Source organism: Musa acuminata, chromosome BXJ3-4 (genome assembly GCF_036884655.1).
Source record: "Musa acuminata AAA Group cultivar baxijiao chromosome BXJ3-4, Cavendish_Baxijiao_AAA, whole genome shotgun sequence".
NCBI lineage: Eukaryota > Viridiplantae > Streptophyta > Magnoliopsida > Zingiberales > Musaceae > Musa > Musa acuminata.
This window is the reverse complement of record NC_088352.1, coordinates 11,936,362-11,962,942: the sequence shown is the minus strand read 5'-3', so window position 1 is coordinate 11,962,942 and position 26,581 is coordinate 11,936,362. Positions and strand designations below refer to the sequence as shown.

General features: G+C 38.8%; 4 protein-coding genes across 9 annotated transcripts in view; 3 read left to right on the top strand and 1 right to left on the bottom strand.

Annotated features, from left to right (window-relative positions):
* The window catches only part of LOC135635640 (two pore calcium channel protein 1-like), a 29,699-nt gene extending 17,307 nt beyond the window's left edge, over positions 1–12,392 (top strand). For both annotated transcript variants that reach the window (XM_065146863.1, XM_065146862.1), the window contains 9 exons: positions 1,443–1,506; positions 3,121–3,289; positions 4,671–4,735; positions 4,940–5,030; positions 7,070–7,156; positions 8,523–8,597; positions 9,254–9,291; positions 9,376–9,475; positions 12,131–12,392. In XM_065146863.1, coding sequence (XP_065002935.1) covers positions 1,443–1,506; positions 3,121–3,289; positions 4,671–4,735; positions 4,940–5,030; positions 7,070–7,156; positions 8,523–8,597; positions 9,254–9,291; positions 9,376–9,460 — 674 coding nt within the window. In that variant the 3' untranslated portion in view covers positions 9,461–9,475; positions 12,131–12,392. The remainder of the gene's footprint in view (positions 1–1,442; positions 1,507–3,120; positions 3,290–4,670; positions 4,736–4,939; positions 5,031–7,069; positions 7,157–8,522; positions 8,598–9,253; positions 9,292–9,375; positions 9,476–12,130) is intronic.
* A 1,299-nt stretch (positions 12,393–13,691) lies between these two features.
* Positions 13,692–18,319, top strand: LOC103981503 (uncharacterized). Of its 2 annotated transcripts, none has more exons than XM_009398251.3 (9): positions 13,692–13,952; positions 14,409–14,485; positions 15,483–15,711; positions 15,931–16,085; positions 16,176–16,221; positions 16,310–16,401; positions 16,550–16,646; positions 17,708–17,764; positions 17,931–18,319. In XM_009398251.3, exons 1-9 carry the CDS (start codon positions 13,782–13,784, stop codon positions 18,096–18,098), a joined length of 1,092 nt encoding a protein of 363 aa, XP_009396526.2. In that variant the 5' UTR covers positions 13,692–13,781; the 3' UTR covers positions 18,099–18,319. The 2 variants fall into 2 exon arrangements, with proteins under 2 accessions (XP_009396526.2, XP_065002939.1); XM_065146867.1 differs by having other exon boundaries at positions 17,901–18,037.
* Positions 18,320–19,240: 921 nt separating this feature from the next.
* On the top strand, positions 19,241–23,270 carry LOC135635645 (uncharacterized). Of its 4 annotated transcripts, XM_065146876.1 has the most exons (3): positions 19,241–20,436; positions 22,522–22,642; positions 22,791–23,270. In XM_065146876.1, exon 1 carries the CDS (start codon positions 19,447–19,449, stop codon positions 20,368–20,370), a length of 924 nt encoding a protein of 307 aa, XP_065002948.1. In that variant the 5' UTR covers positions 19,241–19,446; the 3' UTR covers positions 20,371–20,436; positions 22,522–22,642; positions 22,791–23,270. The 4 variants fall into 4 exon arrangements, with proteins under 4 accessions (XP_065002948.1, XP_065002947.1, XP_065002946.1 ...); XM_065146875.1 differs by having other exon boundaries at positions 22,522–23,270; XM_065146874.1 differs by having other exon boundaries at positions 19,241–22,642.
* A 1,118-nt stretch (positions 23,271–24,388) lies between these two features.
* Positions 24,389–25,866, bottom strand: LOC135635644 (vegetative cell wall protein gp1-like). The gene has a single exon (XM_065146871.1). The coding sequence runs from the start codon at positions 25,720–25,722 to the stop codon at positions 24,685–24,687; it is 1,038 nt and encodes a 345-aa protein (XP_065002943.1). The 5' UTR covers positions 25,723–25,866; the 3' UTR covers positions 24,389–24,684.
* Positions 25,867–26,581: the final 715 nt, after the last annotated feature.

Sequence of the window (26,581 nt, the reverse complement as noted above, 5' to 3'; positions counted from 1 at the left end):
AGAGGAGGTGGTGGAGGAAGAGGAGGAAGGAGGAAGAGGAAGATAGAAGAGGAGGCAGTCGAGGAAGGAGGAGCAAGAGGAAGGAAGTGGAGGCACCTAATTGTTCACCTTTGTAAATATTTCTTAATCTCTCTTAGTGGTATCTTTGAACAGCCATCCATCGATTTCAACGTTCTCATCTTAGCATTATGATCCATAAAGCATAGATAGCCTTATATTATGATGCTTGGATTCTTTTGTCCGCTATCACACCTGCGTCAACATTACATAAGATGGGTGTTCATATAAGGTTTTAGCTGGTTTCCCTTACAGCCATTCTAACTCTGTTGGACTCTTGGTTTGGTAAATTCAACCTACTCTGTCACCTACTAAGAAGAAAAGGAACAGCTGCAATGACTAACCAAAGCCAAGGAAGAAGAAGAAGAAAATAAAAAAAGAGAGAAGAAACTCTAACTCTGTTGGACTATATTAATTTGGTCAGTTCCAACCGGTCTGTCACCAAAGAAGAAGAAAAAGAGCAGCAGCTGCAATAACTAACCAAAGCAAAAGAGGAAAAAGAGAAGAGAAAAGGAGAGAAGAAAATATGAGGAGAAGAGAAGAGAATAGAAGAGACGAAATGAAGAGCAAAAAAAGTGAAGAGAAGAGAACAAGTAAAGTACCTAATTGGTCTCATAGTCACAAATATAGTTCGAAAATGCATGAAAAGTGAAAAGATTTAAATGTATCATTATAGGTTGCTATGTCAACCTTGATTAGACTACAGTTGAACTTAGACTTTATCCTGGACTTGGTCAATTTAAGTGTGATTGTACTAACACAAATGCATCAGATCCTCTTTGAACCTCAAGTACAAGACTTTAGAAATTTCTGTACAAGATTTCACTGAACACTCTTATTTGTTCACTTATTGAACTTCAGGATCAAGTTTGAGTCACTTCCAAAACCTTTTAAGTCATCACATGCTTCTGCCAAATTATCAACTTGTCTTCAGTGAGTAGTATTTGGTCCATCATTGCCTTTTGTGAGTTGAAAAATCAAGTCAATTTTTTAAAACAATTTGAACAGCATTATGGCAATTAAACTAAACTGAATTAGATGACTCAAGGTGCCGACGTTAACATATCTTGTTTATTAAGATTATCAGTTTTAAGTTTAATGACCTCATGAATATAGGAAGAACTAGTTTTGTTTAATTGAAGTACTTGTTTGAAGACTAAATAATTTAGCCTGCATATTTCTATTTGAACAATCTTTCTATCTCTCCAATTCCAGTGCCCCAATATCTGTTTATTGACAGTTTCATAATTCTTATGAAAGTTTGCTACTGACCTATTTTTTTAATTCAGACATGTATAATGCTATTTGTTTCTTCTTGGTTTGATAAATGCCACTCTCATTGTCATGTCTATGTGAAAAATGTGCTTGGTGTCTATATTTTACAGTTGTTGGAGAGACTATGACATTTGCCTTCCCATCCGTGCTTCCTTTTCTTTCAAATGGCGAATGGTAATGTCAGATAATGCCACAGATTCTTATTGTTTAGCTACCATTGTCATATTATAAGAAGACAGAAATTTTAGATCTGTTAAACTTTCATCAAGTATGATTGAATTTGGGATTAGTTTCATTTTCTGCAATTCAACAAGCCAGGCTGTTTATTTAACATACAAGAGTCTACAACTGGGAAGTGAGGAGAAGAGGTACTAGGACTAAAGACAGCAATGGATGGAACTTTTCTATGACTAATAATGTGAATAAAAGGAAATCTTCTTCCTATGGAGCTAAACCTCCATACAACTATCCCTCACATCCCTGTTGGAAAAAGTGAGGATTGAAAATAAAAAATTCTGTAAGTACCTATAGATGAATATTACTTGTCTAGCCTACTAAAAGGAAAAATGTTTGATGATGATACCAAATTTTTGAGAAAAGAAATTGTGTTTAAGATGTTGGAGTGAGGAAACTTTTGTAGAAATTGATATCCCTTCCTTGTAAGATTCTGGGGTTAGGAAACTTCAGAGTACCCTTTGCTTGAGCCTATGGGTCCCTATTGGGAAATATTTCAAACGTCAAAGTTCAATCATCATATTTTGGTAGGATGTCTAGCTTGAGAACTGTGCTACTCTTGCTTTAGAATTTTAATTTTGTTTATCACAGCATCTTTAAACCAAATATTGCAGTGTATTACACTCAAACTTGCCCTCTTGTCTTTTGGTGCCTAGTTACTTCTTTTGCTCTTCTGTAATTCAGTGATTCCTACACCTTATCACATGATTGTCTGTCCTCATCTTCTCTAATGGATTGGATAATGTGTCTTCTTTGTTGCTAGGTTTACTATGTTTTTATCACATTATCTAGAATCCCATTTACCCTATAAAACCCAAGATTTTATATGGTCGTTTATTAGTCCTAGGGTAATTTTCACTGAGGTGCTGGTGACAAAAGGTTAAAGGAATGATCCCTCCTGTGCGATGTGTGGAAACCAAATTGATTACAAATGATATCCTCTTCTCCAATTTTTTTGTGGTTCACCCTTGGATTTGGCATTAAACTCCTGTAAATAGTTTCCCCTTTATCTTATCTTGAGGGACAATTGGAGTCTGGAGACTCCACTTGATCACATGATATTAGAGAATTGGTTGTGATATCTTTGGAATGCTTTTCTTTTTTGCTTATTTGGAAAACTAAGAACAACCAAATCTTCAAGGACAAATTAGTCAGTGTCATGGAGCTTCTTAAGAAGCAATACACCTGTCATTTCATGAAAGTAAAAAAGAAAGGGCAGTCTGAGATAAAATCTCTTTATTATCTATTAATATTGGGTTCTCTTTATTTCTATTTTTTCTCTTTAACATATTATATTTATATAATTTAGTAGGTACCCTCTTTCTCTTGATATCCTGTTGTCAATGTTGTATACATGAAGTATAATTTAGCATGTATACCTTATATAGCCTTGCTGTGGATGTTTGCTGCAGTTTTTGCTTATGTATATTTAGATCTTAAGAGGCCTTAGAACTGGGATATTTTGCCATTTAACTGCTTCCTAGAGTGATAATAATGGTTATTTCTTCTTCCTTTTTTTTTGCTAATGTATTGATGATCTACTTGTGATTACAGGATTCGCTACCTTCTGATTGCAAGGATGTTGCGCTTAATAAGGCTTCTACTACATGTCCAGCGCTATAAAGCATTTGTTGCAACATTCCTAACTCTTATTCCTAGTCTGATGCCATACCTAGGGACTATATTTTGTGTACAATGCCTTTATTGCTCACTTGGAGTACAGGTATACATTCTTGTTCTGGACTCACAATCATTGGCGAAGCTCCATTCCTAGTTTGATGCCCTATTTTATGTTCTACGCATTTATTGCTCTCTCAGATTTACAGTATACTTTTTACTTGTCCTACACTTGCAAATATTGCACAAATTTACCTTTGGAGGGACTAACTACTGGATTAAGCAGAATGTGTAGTTCCTGTATTTTTTTTCTTTTGTTTAATAGGGAGATATGAGTATCACATTAGTAAATGGAAACACTATCACACTAAGTATCATATAAGTCAACGGAAACACAATTACACTATGTGTGCAAGTCATGATATTTTCTTTCAAGTTATAAGGACTTTTCTTGAAGAAACCTACTTGACCAAATCACCAAATTATAAGATCCATGTACCATATAATGTGGAACAATAAAAAAGAGGGTGACAGAATTTGGGATATGAGAAAAATAACTTCTTTTCTTGGGATAACTTAGAGCTTAGAGCTAAGGTCCATATCAATATATGGATTCCTACGGGCTAATATAGGAATATGCCTCAGAAGCTCATTCTCCTCTCCTTTAATAGATGGTTTGTACATTACAGACCTTAAGTATCAAAACACTAAGACACAAATTACAAAACATCATTAATTAATGGTGCCTTATAAGTTGGCAGTTTGCAATTATAAAAGCTTGTAAATTGTGGCTTGAAACTTGAGACAATTTTTTTTCAATACTGTCATTAATCCAGATTTATTTTTTTTGGGGCAAAGCCTGCAAAAATAAACAGGTATAATTTGAGGGCTTATAAGAAAAAGAAAGAGAAATCTTCTAACATATATGTCAGTGTCAGTTTGAGATTAGATTTTGATCCACTCTGGTGCTGCATCACCATGGCAGTTGTAATGTCATTATCCTGACTAACACTATGATATTGGTATTTGGTAGTTCTATACGAAGAATGATTGTTTCGTAAGGGTTGATCACTAACTTTCTTGTACCAACTGACTGCTGTCACCCACTTCTGGAGACCTTTCCACATCCATAGTAGCAGACGCACAATTATGCATTTGCATATGGTGTGTAAAATTAAACATGATAATGATGTTTTCTTTACAACGGCTGCAAGTCCTTTTCTTTTCTTTTGCTTAAATGCACAAGCAAAATGTAGATATGCGTGGTTCTTCACTATTAACTATCAATACAAAATGTTGACCGAAAGAAACTTGTAAAAACTTGGTTAGGCCACCTGTATGGTGCTAGTTGTACTCTTGCTGTTTACAATTTTTTGGTGAAGTTGAATGCACAAAATTCCCTTAAAAGATCTCTTGAATATGAAATTAGCGTATTAGTTGTTCAACTATGACATGAAAACTTACTAATGGTTGTTCTTACTTTCTAGCTGTTTGGTGGAATCGTAAATGCTGGAAACCCTAAACTGGAGATGACTGATCTTTCTGATAACGAGTACCCTTCTGTTCCTTTTTCTATTTTTTACCAAATTAATTTCAAGTACTGTATATTTAACAGGATGTGGCATATTTGCATATTCCCTCTTATTCTTGTTTGATATTTTACTTCAATTGACATAAGCATTTCCTTGGAGGCTTGATTTAGTTATATTACCAAAATTTATCTTGCTTGCTGACTGTTTTTCTTGATGTATTATAGCTATTTGCTTTTCAATTTTAATGACTACCCAAATGGAATGGTGACATTATTCAATTTGCTAGTGATGGGAAATTGGCAAGTATGGATGCAGGTATACTTTTTTCATAAGAAAACCCTGTTATTTAGATGCATATATTGACATATTATTATACTTATTTGTCACCAAGCACCAAGGCACTGTTTGACAACATACGCATTGAGAAAATATTCACTCCATTTCATCTCGGCTTCTGAAGTTTGGGGACATGAAAGAGTTTCAGAGAAATATTTACTCCATTTTATTTTGGCTTTTGAAGTTTGGGGACATGAAAGAATTTCAGAGAAATACTACTTGGAGTGGAAAGAGGAATGCAAGGTGTTCCAACAATGACCATACATGATCTCTAACATTGGTTCTCGCCCCGTCTCAACATTGGGACTTGGCACATTTCCATTTTTCCCTCTTTATTAGTCATTTGTGGTCCATGGATTCTACATAACAGTGCAGTAAATGTGAAAAAGAGAACATGTGGAAGTGGAGATTAGTCATGAAAATCTGTTCACACACTTCTGATGAATTGACTTTAAGCTATGACATTGCCTAAGGGACATCCAAATTCTGCAAACCAAAAATGCCAAGTATAGAATATCTTTTTCTGACTGCTATTGAAATGTCTAGGATAAGCTGATAAGTAATATATGGTCTTAAAGCAGTTCTCCTAGTGACATGCGACAAATTGACCACTAAGGGTCTAACTGAGTAGAGTATGTTAGAAGAAGATGCTAGATAAATGTACACCCGAAGTATTCTCATTACTGTGTACTAATTGTTCAATAGTCTGTGGATAAGTAACTGGGAATAAACCTGTATATACCTTCCCATTAAACGTAATTTGTCAGAAGAAAATAAAAATGACCAGATTGTCCATTACATAAATGTTTCATGACTCATTTTATTCAAAGAAACAAGCAAATATCTGTGTAAAATGTATATTAAAATACTCTTGTCTAATTCTTACTGAATTAATGCATTTAGCTATATAAAACAAAAAATTGTGTAACAAAGGTAACTTTCAAGTTTGATGTATCTTCATATATGATCAGTGTTACACGAATGACATAATTGTATTTCTAGTATCAATTGACACACTGATATGAACACCACTACCATAATTTCTGCAGTGATCAAACTTATTCTATATCATGATTTTGACATGATGGATGGATCTCTTATTTTATCAAATTTATGCCTAAAAGAAGAATAATGATCTCTGAACTCTGACATATTTCATCCATGGAATTATGAAAATAAGTTTTCATAAGATCATAAATGGTGTTATTTTGTGAGTTAGTTCAACAAAATTTTACCTAGATTATTACACCAATAATTGGAATGATTACCAAAAGATGCATTTTCCACCATGAACCGATGTTTATTTTTCAAGCGGATTCAACAAAGGGAGAAGAGAATATCTTGTACATATCTCAGCAAGTCACTATCTTAAAGAAACTGCCAAAATCCCATTTGCCTGAAAAGCAAAAGGAAACTGCTGAAAGATAGCTCAGTCATATCAATGTAATGGTTTCAAATTTTAGAGGGGAAAAGCTTATTAGATAAATAAGAGAGATGATCTTGTTTGGCAATAAGGAAGCAAGTATTGCTGCGATGTGGATGGTAATATAGGTGTGGGTTTACTTCTTACTCCAATAAACAAATGAGTGGGGCAGCTTTGGTGATAGGTACAATTAATTAAAGTGGTTTGGTCCATGCACCGGTTAGAAGACTTCAGGTGTTTCAGTTTAGTGGTGAAAGGATAGGTAGAACGAGGTCTGCAAGAAACTTTGTGAGAAACAACAAAAAGGGATTTAAAAGCTATTAATTTGCCTATTTATGCTTCATGATAGCTCGATAACATAACAAGATCCATGTAGCTGACCTAAAGCCCAAAGAGTTGGGATGTTGGGAATATGCTGATAGATATGCTCTTGGGCTTCATGTGCTCAAGTGTCAAGTATGTCTTGATTTATGCTGTTATCTATGCTTTTCTCAATCTACATATGCCAAAGCTTTGACATTTTAGCAGTAATTTCATGAACTTGAATGTTGTATTACTAGCAAGTAGCAAGTGCTTATGACTTGCTTTTCTACAGAGCTACAAGGATTTAACAGGAACTTCTTGGAGTCTTGTATACTTCGTCAGCTTTTACCTTATAACAGTCTTGCTGCTTCTTAATTTGGTGAGCTTCTTATGTAAATTTGTTAATGTTTGCAGCGCTATGATTTTGGTTAATGATTATGTTATTCAAACCTTAGGCATCTAGATTTCATGTTCTTCATGTGTGATGGGTCAAGTTTTGAAATTTTACTATTGTTTTTTGGAAAAGACCCTGATGCCTATTTTTCAGTCATAAAGTTCACTTGACTAACAAACTCTTAAACCAATTTCTAAAGTAGATATAATTCCTTTTCTGACTGTAGCAAATACTTCTGCATTAATATTATTAATTGGTTATCAATGAACCATAATTCAAAGGCATAAAATCACTCTTATCAATATTTTACTTCAATGATCTTTGCTACATTTTCTAGCTTGGGTGTTTTGTAATACAATGGAAACATACTTCCTTATTTTGCTGGTATGTGTTCACCAGAAAGTTAATGGACCTTTCTCTGCTTAAGTGACATTGTAATTATCTGAGCCATTCACCCACCATCCACCATGGGCATGGGTGCCAAGCACTTAAATCCAATTTCTCTAAGTTGAAAGTGTAAAGACTTTCATGAAGTTTAAATTGCATGGAAAAGAGTTACCTTTACTTTTATGAGAGGATCTTCTTAAAGCTGAGGTCACCTCCATTGAGAATTTGACAATATAAAATGCATATGGACAGGACTAATAAGTTGTTTTTGGACCATATAAGATAATATATCAAAAAGTTAGTTGGAGAAGGATAATTTTCAGTAAATGCAGAAAGTTGATGTTATCATAAGTTGAATGGTTGAACCTTTTCTCAAGTTATTTATATCTGTTCTAGAAAATACTTGTGATATTTGTTTGTGTATGTTTTTCGCTATGCTTGTCTTTGATATTTCGAACTGGTGATTTGTTCCTTTCCTATTTGACTTGTCAATATGCTTCAATTCTGGCATAACAATTCCTTTCATTGTTTTATGTACAAATCTGGATTAAACTACTATTGTTTCCCTGAGTTCAGAAACATGTTATGCTCAAATGTGCAATTCTATGCCAACTCTTTTAATAGTTAATATTGCTTATAAAATCTCCATTTCTTTACATTGGCACTTCATGTCAAATTTAAAATCATAAATAGGAGAGTGGTTTTATTTTTTATAAGAATTCATCTGCATATCTGCTACAAAGACCCAACAATATTATTGACTGCTTACCTGTGGTTCTTTTTGGACCCGCTACATCTGGAGAATTTCCTGGGTTAAATTCTTGAGCACCACCTGCACAATACAAACCTAGAACCTCTTTAGTTGGAAGATGGGAATCAACTACCAGGCTATGGCCAGATTGGTTTATGTAGGAAAGCCGTTGATGACTGACATCATCGAACATTTGCTGTTTTTTTCTTTCAGGTTGTTGCTTTTGTATTGGAGGCGTTCTTTGCTGAAATGGAACTTGAATCAGCCTCTGAACCTCAAGAGGAAAAGGTATTTACGCATCAAGTTGTTCTATACCTTGTAGAAAAGAACAGAAATACTCTTATATTCCAAAATGTAGATTTACCAGAAATCACTATGGACAATCTTCGGTGGGCATGAAAATGTGAAGGTTATTTTTAGGCACTTCAAGTACATGAAGCACATTTACGGTGTACTTAATCTTATGTGCAGTCAAACTTATACACACCAACCAAATGCATGCACTTAACCTCAAAGAAATGAATTTTCATAATCAGGGAGCTGAGATACTTCTCAATGTAGTTTTTGTTAGGCTTGTGAGTGTCTTATCATTATTTGCTCACTGATGCAGTCCACAGTTGATTCTGCGGCACAGTTTCTGATAAAGTTTCATAAATAGTTCAAGTGGGGGACATCAGTTCCATTTGATGTTCAAGTTTAGATGGAAATATAGGTAACATGGTCTATCGTACCAATTTGACAATTCTGTGTAGATCATGTCCGTGGTCACTTTGGTACTTTGGTTCATCTTGCAAGTATCGGTCTCTTTATCACCAAAGATAATGGTCTAAAATCTAAATCTCAATAAGATTTCACTGATGCTCATTTTGGTAACATTCATTAACTGGTTCCCTAAGATAATTTGTTGTGAATATACCTTTTTAGACATTGATTTGTTGAAACAGGAGGATCCTGCAAAGAAGGAGCGACGTAGACGAGTTGGGTAATACTCTGCCTAGTTCCTGTGTAATATTGATATACTTGGTCGATCAACCATGGCTTAAAATTTCATTTTGTTATTATGAAGTGTGAAGACAAGGAGTCGCACAGTTGACATTCTTCTTCATCATATGCTAAGTGCTGAACTAGACTCCCAGAGTTGCGAAGCATAGTTTCACTATTCCCTGGTAAATATTTTTAATATGTTTCTCTCAGATGTTAAATCTTTATAACTTCTTTTACTTTTGTATAATTGTCATTGATTAGTAAATATCTTTTTATTAGCAATCAAAAGACTATTTCTCAACTCTGATGCTGCTTGTCTCATGTAATTTGTGTTTCATTTTTAATGCGAGTCATGTCACATAGTTTTTATTTTAAAGAATCATTCTTTAAAGCAAGGTATGCAATATCATATCATACCGGTGTTTGGAGGTTGACTTGGTATGGTACGGTACCGTGTATCGAGCGGTACGCTAAGGCATACCGAGCGGTACACCTAATTTAGGTGTAAAACCCTTCAAAAATATCTAAAAAAAAAAGTTAGGATAGGGTTTTTAAGTTAGAAATAAATATTATAATAGCATAAGTTTAGCAAAATTAATGTAAATTAGGTAAGAATAGTATCACATATCTTTTTCGAGCTTTGAAACATATCTTATGCAAGGTTCGTATTTCAGTCTATTACGGATTATCCTTATGTAAATATTGAAATATCTATACAAAAATCATTTGAATTGTTAGACTATTTTGTTACAATATAAACTTTAAAATTAAAATAAATTAAATAATCACATATGTAGATATATATGATTGCTGATTCTACCACCAAAACGAACGACGGGCTTCCACGGGTGGTGGATCGGGGTCCTTGATCCTATACATTTGCATATCAATATGATATGTTTGTTGGACCCAATCATGAAATTGATCCCATGACATAGTATATTGATATACCGTATGCCATTGATGCATCAATGTGATGCTGATCGTAAGCTGATTGTCATGAATCATATTTGTCCGAGGCAGCTCTTGAGACATATATTAGTGAATGTCAGAGCTTCTACTTTCGCTACTGATTTGCTGTTCTGTATCATGCTGTTGCTCAGAGAAGGATGACCAACTATCACCATACTACTGTTGCCCATATGATTCTCCATAATACGATGGCTATGAATACGATGAGCTTCTTTCTGTGTCTATATCATGTAAGCTTTGTCGCATCTGCTCAAATTCATCCATTGTCTTTCCCTTCCTCTTCCCCTTCCGCGCATAAACTTGACTAGTACCTTGTCGTGTTCCATGATCTAAATCTTGGGTGGCATGTGTAAAATATTGCTCATCAGTCCATGCACCATCCTCAAGTTGTGTAAACGAGACCAACGACTGCCTAGCATCATCACCATCATCCGTCGAGACACTACTGTCCGTGTTACTGTCATGTCTCTGGACCGAGTGAGTTGATGAATGTGATTGTGAAGGTGTCTCGTCGCCCGAATCGATTCTTTCCAATGATGCAACCGATGCTACTGCCTTCCCCTTTGCCTTTGCACGTTGGACGAACTACTGTTACCGTTGGGTGTTTGTAGTTCCTCGAGCAATTTGACTTGATGTTATTTGACTCCTTCCACGTAATGATCAAGAGGGATTTTTCACCTATTGGGGTTGTGCTTCTTCTTCTTCTATTGCCTCGGTGATAAAATGTGAAGGACGTTGAGGACCTCCCGCCTCATCAAGTAGAGGATCCTCTTAGTTCTCTACTGTTTCAACCCAATCTAACATTGGCTCTGAATCTTTGTTGTAGAATTGGAGGTCAATGAGATCAATATCTGGTTCCTTTGGCTCCTCCTTATCCAACTCAGCACATCGTAATCTTAGCCGTCTGTTATAATGGATATATACTAGTTTCTCTAACCGTCTGTAGGAGAGTTTATTGCGGACCTTCGTGTGAATCAATACAAACATTGACCAATTACGTTCGCAACCATTAGATGTTGTTGTCTACGAAAGTACAAGAACGACAACCTTCCTTAAATGTGGTGCATCCCCTCCAAATTGTAGCCACCACTCGATTGCAAAAAGATATAAATAAGATTTTATTAGCATAACAAATAATTAACATTAAATATAATTGATAATCAATATGTGTAACTTTTCCTCACCAAGATCCATAGTGTAACAACACGATATAGCTACAATATCGGAGAATGAACCAATTGTTTCTCGAAATAATCGACCCTCCATAAGAGCATCGGTTGCATCAGTAGTGTTTGGCAAGAGCCGATATATAACATTTCATAGTGTCATTAGTAAATCATTCTGCGTTCCGAGAGCATATCGATATTGAATTGTCGGATTTATATAATACGTTGCAAGACATAATTTTGTTAGTATGATTTTTTATTATATAAAAAATAATAAATTAAATTATTCTGAATATGAATTTACCTGCATTATGGATATCTTGATCCATATGAACTTCGGTATTGCCCATTTAACTTGGAACAAAATAATTGAGTTTTTATTTATCATGATGTAGAATCTTGACCTCACCCGCTCCCCACCCCCACTTTTTTTTTTTTTTTTCTGAGGTGCAAGATATATAAAGTTTAAACTTTGGATCAAGTTGTATGATCCCTGTCGTTGCCCTTTTATTCCTTGATGGTGACCCTTGCTAGAAATTGGGTCTACTCGCTACATCTAGAAACCAACACTGCTGATCATCAGGTGTCTTGGAGTATTTACCATCAGTCCAAGTGATGCTGTTTGCTGTAGCTTCTTTGTAATCTGCTAAGCCCCATAAGGTAAAGCGAGGCATAAAGTTGATTCTGGCTGTTGACCAGGTACCGTCGGTGTCAATTTACGAGTGGAGTGAAAACTAGTCGGTTCACCTCGGTCGGAGCCAGCGAAGGAGCTTCATATGCGTATTCTTTAATGGTGCAGTGTATGTTTGAATATTGTTCCAGATTGGTGTTTTATTAATTATTTTTATTTGACAGTGTGGTGAGCAATTTTCTCTGATTCTAGAGTATTTGCATTATGCATCAGTGGTCGTATTTTGAGGAGGAAATAAATAATAATAATAATAAGCTTCTTTGTCTTGAAGTCTTCCTTGATCTATTGAAATAAATGTCCTGCCAGTAAGCAGCCTATGTATGGTGCTAGACACCTTGAATTATGTTCATGTGTTTTGTCCGTGCATCAGAACACAGGTGGATTCTTCCAGCCCTCGGAAAGGGAGACGTTAATTGGTGAGCACTGTTAGAGGGGAGGTTATTCTCACTATTCCAGTAAATATGGCATGGGAAAATTTTCAGGGACAAGGAAATCTTCAGCAAGATTCATCCTATTAATAGTGTGCGGTCAGAGAGGCATGGACTCGGTATCATCCATCTCCTGAAAACGTTTGTTACATAGTTAGTTAGTACACAGTTATTAGATCAAGTTTGATAGATTTGAAACATAACGAGTATGCAGTAATCGCTAACTTACTGCTTTTTTGTTTTCTCATAACCGGCAGAAAATATAAGCTCGGAACATCCATCCTATAGCAGTTTTCCCCCAGACTTGAGATTTCAATTTTAGAAAGACAAAAGTGCAGTCAAGTGCCAGCACGATGATTAGCCGATGATACATCAGACTTCATCAATGAAAACATGTCCAGTAAATGGAATAGTAAATCTCAATTATTATACCTACCACCGCTGGGCTTTTAATATTTAGCAAGGACATATATGTTATTTTGGAACTCGATATAAAAAAGATCCTTTTTTTTTTATTTATTTATTTATGGGGCAATACGTGGTATGTATCGAGGAATTGGTTCACCTAATGCCTACCTATAGTTTCCAACCTAAATCTCAGACCCAAGCAACTGTTCCATCCAAATTCTCTCGTTAGATTGGAGTAAGTAGGCAGCTTAACTTGGAAATCTTACATGCTGACATCAGTTAGCCATTTGATTAAGAGATCAAGTTTTGTTTTGTTTTTTTGACCCCACACTCTTCCACTCCATGGTAGCAGTCACAGAGATGCATGCTCTTCTTCCCCAGTATCAATCACATCAAGCAACTCATCTTCTCTCTCTCTCTCTCTCTCTCTCTCTACCCTGATAAATGTGCTTTGCATATCAATGGAGAGAGACATGTTGATTAACGTCTAAGAGATGGTTTAGTTAGTATTATATGAGTGATTAGTGTTACCGGTGAGGAATATTTTTTATTAGTGCAATTTATGTTGTAATTTAAGGAAATAGATTGGCTTTTCTACCGTTACTTGATCCACCCACCAAACCCGCGGCCATAACGTTTCGGACGAGAATATAACGGTTCGGCGATACGGAGGCGTCCCGCGGTATTTATATAACGTTGCGTCGTCGTCTCACCCCCCATCGTATGACGACTCCATCGCCAAAGCTCGAGACTTGCGAAATAGAGGAGGGAGAGGAGCCGCTCCGTGTTCTCCTGTCCCAAAAGCTCAGTCTTTGCGCCGGTGATGGGGGATCCCTCGCTTCCTCCTCCGCCCAATGCGCGCTTCTTGTTCGGGTCATCGGCCTTGGACGACTCGTACCGGCCGCTCCCTTCGCTCTACCTCGCGTTCCTGGCGATCTGGGCCATCTCCGCCTTCGCCTGGACCATTAACACCTGGAGGAACCGTTTTCCCCAGGTCCGTTGCCTTCCCTATCTTGTTCTTTGACCGAAAAGCTTCCGGCTTGAGCGCTTCGTGGTTGCTCTCGATGGTGTCGAGCACCTACTGATGCGTCCTTTTCCCCTTCTACCCTTTTAATTAGCCGTCGGTTCATCTCGTCCGAGCTTTGTTTGCTTGGCAGCAGAAGGACTTTAATTTCATTTGTAAGAGGATGTGTGAACTTGCAATTGTATGAATTCCATGATAGACTGCGAGGAAAATGCATCTTAGTGGTATCATGTTTGACATGAAGATTTTGTTTGAGTAATTTGCAATTGTATGTACTCATAGCAAAAAAATTAAAAATGAATTGCTATTTTATATAATATATAGGGATTTATAGGAGAAAAAAAAATGTATTTGTGTTATGTGATGGTAAAGGCTGCCCCTGTTTGTTCTAATTTATGCTGTTATGCATGATTTCTGTTGGAGCAGACGAGCAATCTGCAGTGGATGTTGGCTTCAATTCCGCTTACTAAGACTTTGCAACTGGCGCTTTCATCTTCATTCTGGTGAGCACCTCAAGAAAGATTATTCTATGATGATCAATGCAATCTGTCTACCCTCCTGTGTTCTTTATATATTCATCTTATATCTAAGATTTGTGATGTTATTCTTTTTGCTTCTTTGATGCGTGTGGTGACTATTCCCAAAGTTGTAGGATATCCTCAACATCCCAAGATAATTATACGTCTATGTTGAATTAGTGCTTAGACTATATCAAAGCTAATTAAGATGGTCTCACAGGTCTATGTGAAATGACCATTATCTAAGATGTTACAATTTGATGAATATAACCTTGTTTCTTCTGTACTCTGACTTCCAGGTATATTTATCCATGTCCCATTTAATCTGAATGCATTTAGTTTGAGTTCATTGTGTTTTTTTATCGAATCATTAGAGAAGAGTTTGAATGTCATCCATGTATAGATTCACCATCTTATGCACAGATTCAATTTTCGTGTAGCATCCGATGGAATATGCAATTAGATGTCTGCCGTATTATATATTCTGGTAAGAAAGAGTGCATTGAAACGAACATATATAGAATTACTCTGGAACATGTGCATTCTTAACTAAATCATCTTGGTCATTGCTGAGAACATCGACCAATAAAGATTTACATTGGGCCTTAACCTTGATCCAGTTTTGTTCTGATTAAGCATATGTGCATGCTTAATAATTTATCACTATATTATGCATTAGAGGTTTGGAATTGAGCAACTGTCTATTTACCTGATACTGCCCTTTCTGATGAACTGAATAAGAGAGGTTGCTTGATGAAATTTACATGGTTGGGAAGGTAACTTAAACTTGTTCTGCAATTTTGTTGTGACACCACTTCTGATTGAGCTACCATGCTGATGATTCTGTGATTCTTTCCAGTTTATGTTATAATTAGTCACTTTCCTATTATGACATCTACAATTGAGAAAATCAGGACAAGTTTTGAATTTATGTCATTCATGTCCTCCCATAAAAGTATAAATGTTTGGGTGTTTTGTGCAGGTATTCTTGCATAAATCTTCAGATATGCTCACTGTGGATGTCCTTTGGGGTGTATGTAACTGGAATACTCTTTCAAACTGCCTCATTTGTGTCATTTATGCTCATATCTCATGGTTACTGCATCATCTATGAGCGTCTTTCAGTACGTGAACGACGTATGACAGCTGCATTGAGCTGCATACTCTACCTGACCCTTGTTGGTTATAGAGCTGCTGTGCCTTATTTCACGGTAAGTCTCCTCGATGTAAACCACATCCCTATAAAAGAGCCCACCGTTCTAAGCTAGTAGATTGAAATATCTCATCATTGAGGATCAGATAAGAATTCAAGCTACGGCATTCAACAATTAATTTGTGATAGGAACTTCTTTTGCAAGTGCATTTTGGTAATTGTAAGAGTTGATTTAAATATGTATTGAAAAGTTTACCAAAGCTGATTGCAATACCAGGTATTCCTTCTGCTGAACTACTCGTTGTCATTCTACATAATCTTCCGCCATACCTCTCAAAATCTGTCAGTTCTGCACGAACAGTTGAGCTTTATAGAGAATGAAGATACTCATGCAATGCACAATGCATTGCGTACAAAGTACACAATGTTGAAGTATGTCTTACACCCTTGTCTTTCTGATATCTATAAAACAAAAAATTTGTATTTTTTATTAATTCTTTTGATTGCATCTGCTTCCATCAGGAAATTTCAAGGTGCAATGCAATTTGTAGCTGTGGTAGAAGCTATGGTATGACCATTGAAGTTATCAATTCCGACTATTTATCTACTGATATAATTATTGGAATTTTATGACAAACATATACCTCATCCTTCAGATCTATTTGAATGTTGATGAGACACTGGATAATTATTGGTTTCGTTTGTTGGTACGGGAATGGGCACAATTTTGCATCTTCCTGTACATTGGGTAGGTTGAAAGCAGATACACATGTTTAATTTGCATCCTGCTAGATATTTAGGTTCAACATATCAGACTGTCTAACATGCATTTGATCATGGTAGACTACTTTGTTATAGTTACATGTGGAGTGAATTTGCTTTTACTTTCTTTCCAGGTGGACTTTTAGAACACAGGAAGTTTCACTACATTTCTCTGTGATGCCTGCCTTGAAGTCCAAAATGGAGATGATAGTGCCTCCTGTATATAGCATAGTATGTTCCTCTTCTTGGATCTGTAATATACAGTAAATCTGATTGGTTCATTGTATTTAGTTGTTCAATTTTGTAACCATCATATATCTTTGGCTATGCATTTTTCTTTTTCAAAATGCATAACGTATGATGTATCATGTTTCTATGAACAACAAAGAAGAGCCTTTATATTGAACAATAATAGGTTCATTTCCATCAGATTCTGTAGAGAAGTTTGAAGATGTATCTAACATATTAAGACTGTTTGACCATAGGTGGAAAGTTTCAACTAAATTCTATTTTTGGGTTACAGAACAAGAAGTAGGATGAGAAAGTACCGGTGTATTGCAAGCTAGAAGTGAAAGGAAGGGCATATTTTTCTGTTTCTGTGGTTTCCACCTTATTGCCATAAACCTACTGGTAACATGTATGAAGGTTCCTAAACTAACAGACAGTGAGTAGACTCTATCGGGCACTCAGTGAACTAGCTGAGATAGTTGAGTTGCCTCTATATCATTTATTAGGAAACAAAAGGATATTGTTCAAGCATCTGAATTGTTTTTTATTGGGTCTATATTATGTTCAGTGACTTCCATGTTTGATTTCTAAAATTACTCTGCATATAATTAAGAGGCATGAGGATTAGTTGTCGAGGAAAGAGCTTTACCTTATTACAAATGTTGCTCACCCCTCTAATGCTGGCTTGTTACTATACTGAGAAGTCAATGCTTTTAAGATCTCTGTTAGTGAAGATTAAGCAGGTAATGCACCATAGCAACTGGTACAAAATTATATATTTGTTCTTTTAGTATTCATGTAAAGTTAATGCCAATTATTTGTGAGGTATATTATAACACACTATAGACATACTCAATCTTTACTGCTACTTTTTTCAAACCAAATTTTAACTCGTCATCTTGAATTTGGCTTGTATGCAGAAAATTTATTTGTTTATTTCATCAGTCTAATTTCTCTAGCATTCAAAACCATTGTATTTAGTATGTCATTTCCTCAATTTCTTGAGCAGTATAAGTTGGAATACGATCAGTTTAACCCTTTGTACTAAATGATAAACATTTCAGGAAATGGATGGTGCTGACTTTAATGATTTGGTTTCTCAAGAATGCCATGTTGGTGTGGTAAGTGGGAAAACAATTTGTTAAGTTTGCATTATTTTCTCGTATAATGTTAAAGCAACTCTTTTTCATAATTTCACCTCTTTTTTTTGTCCTTTCCTTCTCCCAAATCACTCGGGCACATACACATAACTCACAGTAATGGAAGTTCGACTCGGTCATTTTGCAGCAAACTTCTTTTCCTAGTTCGACCAATGAACATTTCTTCAAGCCAGTACTGATTATAGTTCAAAACCCACGATCAGCAAGCAGGCATTCCACAGAAGCACTTACAAGATCAACCTCCAAAAGTGCTAGATCAACAAGCAAGTGTGGGCTTGTCGAGGATCGAGTTTAAACCGAAGCAAAAGTAGATCTGTACCGACAGTCATGACAAAGTGGTACATTGCAGTTTATGCTGCCGATAAGAGCTGTATATCATTATGATCCTTTGACATTTGTATACGTAAAGAGCATTTTGACCCAAAATTAGGGTCATCTTACATGTAATATGTAATTTGCAAAAAGTACATTTTTGAATGTCAAAAAGAAAAATACATCTCTCCACCGTTCTCATTATGATGTTGCCTTCGATTACCATCAATTTTAAGCAGTGGTGTTCTCATGGCCAAGTAGACAAAGACAAAGAAAAAAGAAAGGAAAGGAAAGGAAAGGAAAAGAAGGAAAGAAAAATGGTAGGTAGGGATTCATATGTTGTTGATGCATGACTTGGCATCTTTATATAAGTTCGGGATATATATGTTATTTTTGGTATACTGATATATTACTAGTTAGGTTTCATGATAAATTTATGATGATATTTTATATTATATATGTTGTATAATGCTATAAATCATATCATGTTGATTTATGTAGATTTATGATGGTAGTATATGGTAGTATAATGCTATGATGGTAGTATGTTTTATATGTTGTATAATGCTATAAAGACGAGCCTTGTCGATAAACAAACATGTCAGTATTAGTGGGATTGATGAATAGACATGTTAATATTAATAGAATGATTTTCTTTGAAGATTAATCAATCATAAATAATAATAATCAAACGGTCTTCCTATCTTTCTTTCTTTACATTCCACTTCAATTCTATACGATGAATTTGTATGCTGCATATATCACATTATCCCGAGGTTCCACATTAATCGTGTAAGAACAAGACATAAAAGAAAATGCTATTACAATGTGATATTTCACCATTAATTTCACTTGTGTAAATAATAGGAAAGATTTCACCTTCCATTATAAGTAAAACAAATGATTCCGCCCAAATTGCAATGCTTCAATGGATACAGGTCTCGTAGAAAAAACCCACCTCCAACGGTGGTACCGACCAGGAGCCGTTCACAGACGTAGGTCATCTCGGTGACGGTCGTGATTCGAGCATCGGGAAGTCCCGTACAAGGCACTAAGGACGGGATCCCGTCCAAGTCGGCGAGTGTGTCCCTGGATAAAATCCCTCGTTGGATTTGAAATGTCGATCGATTAGGTACTTAGGGCTGGATCTCGTATCCTCTTTCCGATTTGGTCATTGCGATGGCTAAATAATTGATCGATCAGGTAATTAGGGCTCATTCTCGAGCTCGTATTGTCCTTCCGATTTGGGAATATGCCGATGGGTGAACAGTCGATCCTATTTGGCGTTCAAACTTGGTGGAAGAGTTGGCTCAACCCCGAACGCTGGCGAGATGGGCGACCCGAGGCGATCTTGGAGAGAGGATTCGCGTCATGGAGACGATGCCTGGGGTCGACCGCGCAACATCCCATGGACGCAGCCGGATCCGCCCCCACAGCCTTGGGGCGGATGGGGCTGCCCTCCACACTCCGTCCCCCTGTGGGAGAAGATATACCTCAGCGACGTCTGTGGCATGCCATGGGAGAGGATCTCCATGATCCGGAGATGCATGTCCGTTAGTCGCCACGAGGGCGTCTTCCGATGGGACGATTCGGCGGCCTTGGAGGCTTTCCAGAACTCGAAGACCAGGCTCTGGGCGGAGTACCACGGCCGCCCCTGTGACATCCCCTTGCCTGATCCGGATATGTTTATCGACGAGGTCGACCACGACGCCGTGATCGACCCCGAACTGATCGCGGACTTGGAGATGAAGCCGGCGGATTCCGCTGATTTAGTCGACGGCCGCATCAATAAGCTTCCTTCGGCAACGGATAACAGCGGTGGTCGTCTTCCGACTGCGAACTGGGATGTTTATCTTGCACAGGAGGTGCGGCCCACGGGATGGGGTGACGTGCCGGAACCTAATTCCTGGAACCAGCAGGGAAAGGGTGTAGTTGGCAACTCATGGAATTGCGTTGGTCGGGGTTGGGATCAGCATGCTACTCAGGATGATCAGTGGAGGGGTCGTGGAAGGGATAATTATGTGGGTTATAATGATAGGATGAGTATCCCGTGGGAAACCTGGGAGATCACGAATAGGAATTTTGAACCAGGTAGAAGAAATGGAAGGACAAGGGACGAAGGAGGTCACTGGGGACCGAGACATACAAGACCGAAGTATCAAACCAATGCTTACCAAGCAAATGACGACCGTCGGAGAAACTATAAAGGAAAAAATCGAATGACAAATCGTTGCTACAAGGAGACCCCTGCTTGAAATACATGCTATGTAGCAGTCATAGACCACATATTGTTGCTGATACACAACTTTGCAGTTTGACAGGTTATGTTTGATGTCTTTTGCCATTTCACTTAGAAATTACTATGGATACAGATTTTTTATCATTGTAGTGTCTTGACATGTTCTTGTTTTAGTTCAAATATTTTTATCGATATGATGTTTGATTGGCAAAACAAAATCTTGTTGTTGTATTCCTCCACCTTGACTTTACAATGTGGAAGATCAGAGGTTCATATGTTGTTTCACATGGTATATAAGTTGGATTCCTTTGGAGCTAAAACATCAAAATGATAGGAATATCGAAGGCACATGTGCTCATGTATGTATATGCCAAGGTGATCAATTTTTTTTTTTACTTTTTATCATATGGATACAGACTTTTCTTTATATCATAGCTGGTTAACTAGATTCCAAGTCTCACATTATTGCAACATTACATTTCTTTCTTTTTCTTAGCTTGTCTTTTTTTTTCAGTAATCAGAATACTTATTTTAAAACTTGATGGTTGTAGTAGACTTTTCAAGCCCAGGTCTACAATTGTTGTCTCGCTTTGAGGAAACATTGACTTTCCGTGTTTCCTCTCATTCGGACTATCTGTTTATTCACAACATATCGGGGAATTAGGAAGGTGATATTTTTCATGCTAGATACCGATTTGAACCCATTGAAGAATCTGTATATCAGCAGATCCTAGCTTCCTTTAAGCAAGGCATGATATGCACGGTGCCCATTCTCTGAATGATGTACTATCCTTTTGGGAGCACTTCTTTTCTGCAGGTTATTTATTTGATTATGGACCCTGGAACTTACCTTGAGAATCCAGTGGATTTTTGGGTATAAGAAATTTGCTAAATATAGGAAATATTTTGCACAACCAGAGATGCATGCTTAAAGAATGTCATCTATTCCACTTCTTTCTAAACATCCTGGTTTAGCCTAGGAGTTTAAGGGCCATCAAATCTGTGGGGTTAATCCACGATAACTGAACCTTAGGCTGTCCAAGGAGTCTTTGTTATTTGTCTATGAAACGTATTAAAAAAATGAACTGTAGTTATTGATGCCACAAAAATTCTCTGTTTAAGATGCCTTAGCTTCTTTGCATCATGAATGAAGTCTTTGAACTTTGGAGCAGAGAAGATTGCTGTAGTCTCTTTGAAGAACAATTTTATAAATTTAGGATCTGATGCACAAATGCTTAAAATGTTTGTTGCTGGAGAGTATCGTATGAACCTGAGGTCTGCATCTTATCCCGAAAATCTGTAAAATTTTTAGTGTCCTTAAGCCAGCGCTGAGTAGTTACTTGTAGACCAGCTCTGTAGCTGTTGCGACACACTTGTCATTGTTTCTTAATTAATTGAAAGTTTGTACAAGACAAGAAACTTGTGTGCAACAGTAAGATTTTTAAGGACATAAACCTGGCAACTCGAGCTTGTGCTTCAGTGGAAATGAAATGAAATGTTATTTAATTGAAAAACCAATGAAATGGTTCACATGAGCTGAGCTGTTTAAGTGAACTCTATTGTTTGCACCTGTATGCCGTTTTGTGCTGTGGCATAAAGCAGGTGACACCTGCAAATTCATGACACCGAGCTAAAAATCCATAAATTCATCTTCCAAGGTGGCACCACCTTGAATGAATAACTATGCCTATTCTTAAGATGGTTTCCATTAAGAAATCACTTGTAATATCAAGTCTTAGTCAGCACTGTTGTTTTGTACCTATGTTATTCTAAGTCCTACGTTAGATCTTGTATTCTTAAAGATATTTAATTCATACAATAGGTTATTTCATAGAATCACTGGGGTTGCAAGGTCTTGCTATTATGTTAACTTGGCTGTGGATGTTTCATGCATGGTAAGTGAAGATATAAATGTGGGATGCAAAGCATTTTACCTGAAGATCTATAAAATGTGGCTGTCTTCCAAGTATACTGGCTATGACTTCATTGCATAATTGCAATATGTTTCTGAGCAATCCATTTATCTCTGTTTCTTTTATGCACCTGGAGTTTTAAATTGTCAGATTGTCTTTGGCTTGTGCTGAAAGCAGTTTTTATTCTCACCATTTCCTTCATGACAAATGGCATGTATGAATTTCTCTTGAGATGTTTGGTAATTCAAATTAAGGTTCTGCGGGTGTGATGTTGATCGAGACATCTATGATGTGAATGAGGCTTATTGCTATCTTCATCCAGAGGTGGCAGCGGTGTTCGATCCATGAATGATCAGACGTGTCATGGTCTTGAGGGTAATTGGTAATCCTAAATCTCTATCAACTTGTTTTACCGTTGATATAGATAGGTTGATGCAATTGATAGATAGGTTCATTGGCATAGTTCCGAATCCATATTTTATCTCTATTGACTTTCAAAACAACACTTTTATTGCTGGACCAGGGGGGTTAGTCTCTTGAGTACCAGTGGACTCTCCCAGATACTTTCCAGCTATCCAAGGGTCTCGTGAATATAGCCACGGTCAGCCAACTCCTTGAAATAATTGAATCATAGATGGATACTTCTATACAATTTGTTGGAGTTGCACTGACATAGGATATGATCCCGAAAAGACCTATGGACACGTTTGCTGCATAAAAAAATGATTTTCCTGGTGCAGTCAAATGATCTTCACAAAAATCTTCCAATCTCTCTGTTTGGTTCATCACGGACAGGTTCATAAATGGACTGCTCCTCTTCAGCTTCATCGACCTTATCTACTACATTGTGTAGACCCACACTGTAATAAGCTATTACTGAATGGTTCACCATGTCCACTTTTATTCACGAATTGTGATCTTTGTGCTTATCAGAAGTGAATTATGTGGTGCGCAAGTCATGCTAATTTCAGAATTGTGTGCGAGAAGCCGCTTACCATCTTCACTTTGAGTTTCTGCTGCTTGGCTACGGCTTATGGTAACTCTTATTTGTAGGGCAGACTGTGTCGTTGCAGAGAACAGGGGGAGCTGGTGGCGGAAGCAACACTAGCGAGAGCCAGATCACAGAGGCCATCTGAGGTTTGGTTGATGAATCTTGTCTCTTTAAAATGACATACAACTGTGATAGTAGGAAGTTATAGTTATGCTGTTCATTTAGGTTGTTCTTGCTTAAAGCTGTTGTCATATTTACTAGTGTTGTTGTTGGCTACCAAGATTTGGTTTTTATTTCTCCTTGGCAGCTTTGGTGGGATCTATTTCTAGTGGGTTTAAGTTCAATGTTTGTGATTTTGGGATTTCCTTTTGCACTTGTTTCCTTTCAAGGGGATTTTAAAGTTCAATAAAAAAAAAATTATTAAATGGGAAGCTTATCGTGTGACATCGTGGGAATTATGACATCTAATCTAGCAGAATCAATCCTTTCTTTTTAAAGCTGCTGCAAATCTTTGATACACTTTGTTTCCCTTTATTTTCCTTGAGAATTGGGATCACTGGAACTGGTTTTGAGGTCTTGGCTGATGTACATGTATTTTGATAGGATGGTTCTAATCTCCTACCCCTCGTCAGAGTGACAATGTGGCATTGCGAGGAGGAAAATTTGGTTTGCTTTTTTCATATAGATTTTTAATTCCTAATGGCTTTTCCTTGCCGGTTTTGACAGAACTTGTTCTCGTGACCATATGTTTTTAAGGGTTGTGGTATCACGATTTCTTCTGTAGTGTTTTCCTCCCACTGTGGTTTCTAAAATTGTGATCATCCTTTGGTGTTACTTTAAGATGTTTGTTAAAATGAATAGGTAATGACCTATTCAATTAATTGTTTTTATACTGACAATTATCATCGCAGATTTAAATCTAATCTGCTCTCATTTGGGTCCACATTCATCAGCCGTGCATGTGAATCTGCCTGCACTCACGGGAGTAGTCGTGATAAGACAGACAATGGTCCCTCCTCATCTCTTCTCTTGCTTTGATGAAGCAACTGCTGCTGGTTTCCTTGGGAGGGAGAGTTGGGGAATGGATTCGACTCGTAACACAGTCTCGATTTGTATTAGTCTAGCAGGAATCAGTCGAATACGATCATGATGTCAATTATTTACTACTACATCAAGAATCCGAGGATGGATGGAAGTACTGTGACTTGATCTGTCATTGGATCGCAGCAGGTCCATCACAACCAGTACCCACAAATGAACAGCACGATCTCTCTCTCTCTCTCTCTCTCTCTCTTTCTTCTGACACGCTCATGGACAACCATTCTCCCCGTCACGTCCCTCTCACGCACGTACGTCCGCCACTGCTCTCTGCCGCCCCATCTCTCCCAGTCTCCCTCGCCCTCTCTGTGACATTCACGGTATGCCGTCAGCACCCGTCGGTGGGGAGTTCCAGCCGCCCGCACTCCTGCATCGCCCGCAGCAGCTGTGCCCCCTTCCGCCTTCCCCGCGAGCTGCACTCCCCCTGCATCGCAACCACCACCGCCCTCCCCACCTCCGGCGGTGCTGACCCCGCGGCTGGCCCTCCGTAGATCGCCGCCATCACCCCGATGGCGCACTCCCTCCCCCTGCCCGCCATCCCCTCCACCGCCCCCGCCAGCGCCGCCGATGTCGCAGAGTGCGCCCGTACCTCGGCCGCCCCCTCCGCGACCCTGCACAGCAGCTCCAGCGCAGCTAGCGCCCGCTCCGCCGTCGCCCCCGCTGGCCCCGACGCCACTACCGCCTCAATCGCAGCCGACGCGGCTCCGGTCTCCACCGCGGTCCGCCGGTTGTGGTCCGCGAGTAGCAGCGCGAGGAGCACCTTGGCCGCCGGTCGGGCCGATGCCGGGACCCGCAGGGCGGCAACCACTCCGGCCATCACCTTCGGAGGGCAGGGTACCGGCGAGGGAGCGGTGCCCGGGGCGAGGGATCTCTCTAGCAGACGCAGGGCCGGGAGGCTGACGCCGGTGGCGAACTGGAGCTCGGCGGCATGAAATACCTCAGCGAGGTTGAAGGAGGCAGCGGCACACGTGTCGAGGGCCGGCGGTGGACGCTCCGTGTCAGGCGGTAGTTGCTGCTGATCGTGGTGGTGCAAGGGGAATCTCCACTGGGTGAAGCTCTGGGAAGTAGACGAGGAGGAGGACGACGAGGACGAGGAGGAAGGAGGAGGGCGTCCGGGTTGGGCCGGCCGCGGCGGGTCGGAGGCGACGGACTGCTGAGGAGGGGGCGGCGGCGTCGAGGCTGAGGGCGGAGGAGTAGTAGCCGCAGGTGGCGGCGACGCGGAGGCTAGGAAGGTGGTGGAGGAAGGGGGAGGGGTGGTGGGGCTGAGAACGGACTGTGTGCAGTTGCCGAAGATGCCGCAGGAGAAGAGAGCCCGCGGCTGGGTCTTTAGCTTAGGATGGGGATTCTGGTTGCTGCTCCGGTTCATGAAGGCGAGCTGCCGGCGGCGGAGTCGCAAAACCGCAACAACGGGGAGGGAACGGTCACAGGGGGCGCGACGCCAAGCGAGGAAGGCAATGGAAGTCAGCTTATATCGTCTCTATATAATAATGAAGTGGTGGTGGTGTGTACTTAACCGTGCGAGTCTCACAGGCCATCGCGGCGTTGTGTAGGACATGAACGCCGTGAGGTCCACCGTTTTAGAGCTTAAGGTGTGGCGGGAATGGGGTCGGGGAGATGACGTGGCGATCGACGGTTGGCCGGTTCAACAAGCCCCTGGATTCGATGTGCGGGTGTGGCATAGATCTGGAAACGCTCGAGTAGATTTGGGCCTTGGTGCAGCGTGCCAATTGGGCTTTGCGGGCCTTGTGATGGGCCTCCTTAAGGGATGATTATTAAAAAAAAATTCCCTAATTTTCTTATATAAAATAAAATAAAATAAAATAAAAGAGAGAGAAAAAAAAAGTACTAGTTTTCAATATATTTGACTGTTCATTTGACTTCACATGCATACGATATGCTAATTACTGTACGTGCCACAAACTTTGATGTGATGTAACGATTCATCAGTTCATACATCAAAAGCCACGATAAGTGGTCACTCATCCCACCACACTCTCGGATGGCTTTGCTGGTGTTCGATACTGAAGGGGCAAGCACGCACACTGAAGGAGTAGGAGAAAGCACGACCAGAGGCCTGACACCGACCGAATCAGGGACTTGGGACCATCACACGGAATCATTCTTTTGCTGCCCACATCTATTGGTTCTTGCGATGTTCGTACTCTATGCAGTTACCGAACCCACTGCAGACGTCATGCCAATGGATCAGAAGTGAGAACGGTCGA

What these genes read in the sequence shown, in the direction of transcription:
- LOC135635645 (XM_065146876.1), top strand. Translation starts at nt 19,447, where the DNA reads ATGGGCGACCCGAGGCGATCTTGGAGAGAGGATTCGCGTCATGGAGAC.
- LOC135635644 (XM_065146871.1), bottom strand. Translation starts at nt 25,722, where the DNA reads ATGAACCGGAGCAGCAACCAGAATCCCCATCCTAAGCTAAAGACCCAG.
- LOC103981503 (XM_009398251.3), top strand. Translation starts at nt 13,782, where the DNA reads ATGGGGGATCCCTCGCTTCCTCCTCCGCCCAATGCGCGCTTCTTGTTC. An exon ending in CTGCTGTGCCTTATTTCACG is followed by an intron (nt 15,712 to 15,930) that starts GTAAGTCTCCTC and finishes TTGCAATACCAG; the next exon opens with GTATTCCTTCTGCTGAACTA. An exon ending in TGCCTCCTGTATATAGCATA is followed by an intron (nt 16,647 to 17,707) that starts GTATGTTCCTCT and finishes TAAACATTTCAG; the next exon opens with GAAATGGATGGTGCTGACTT.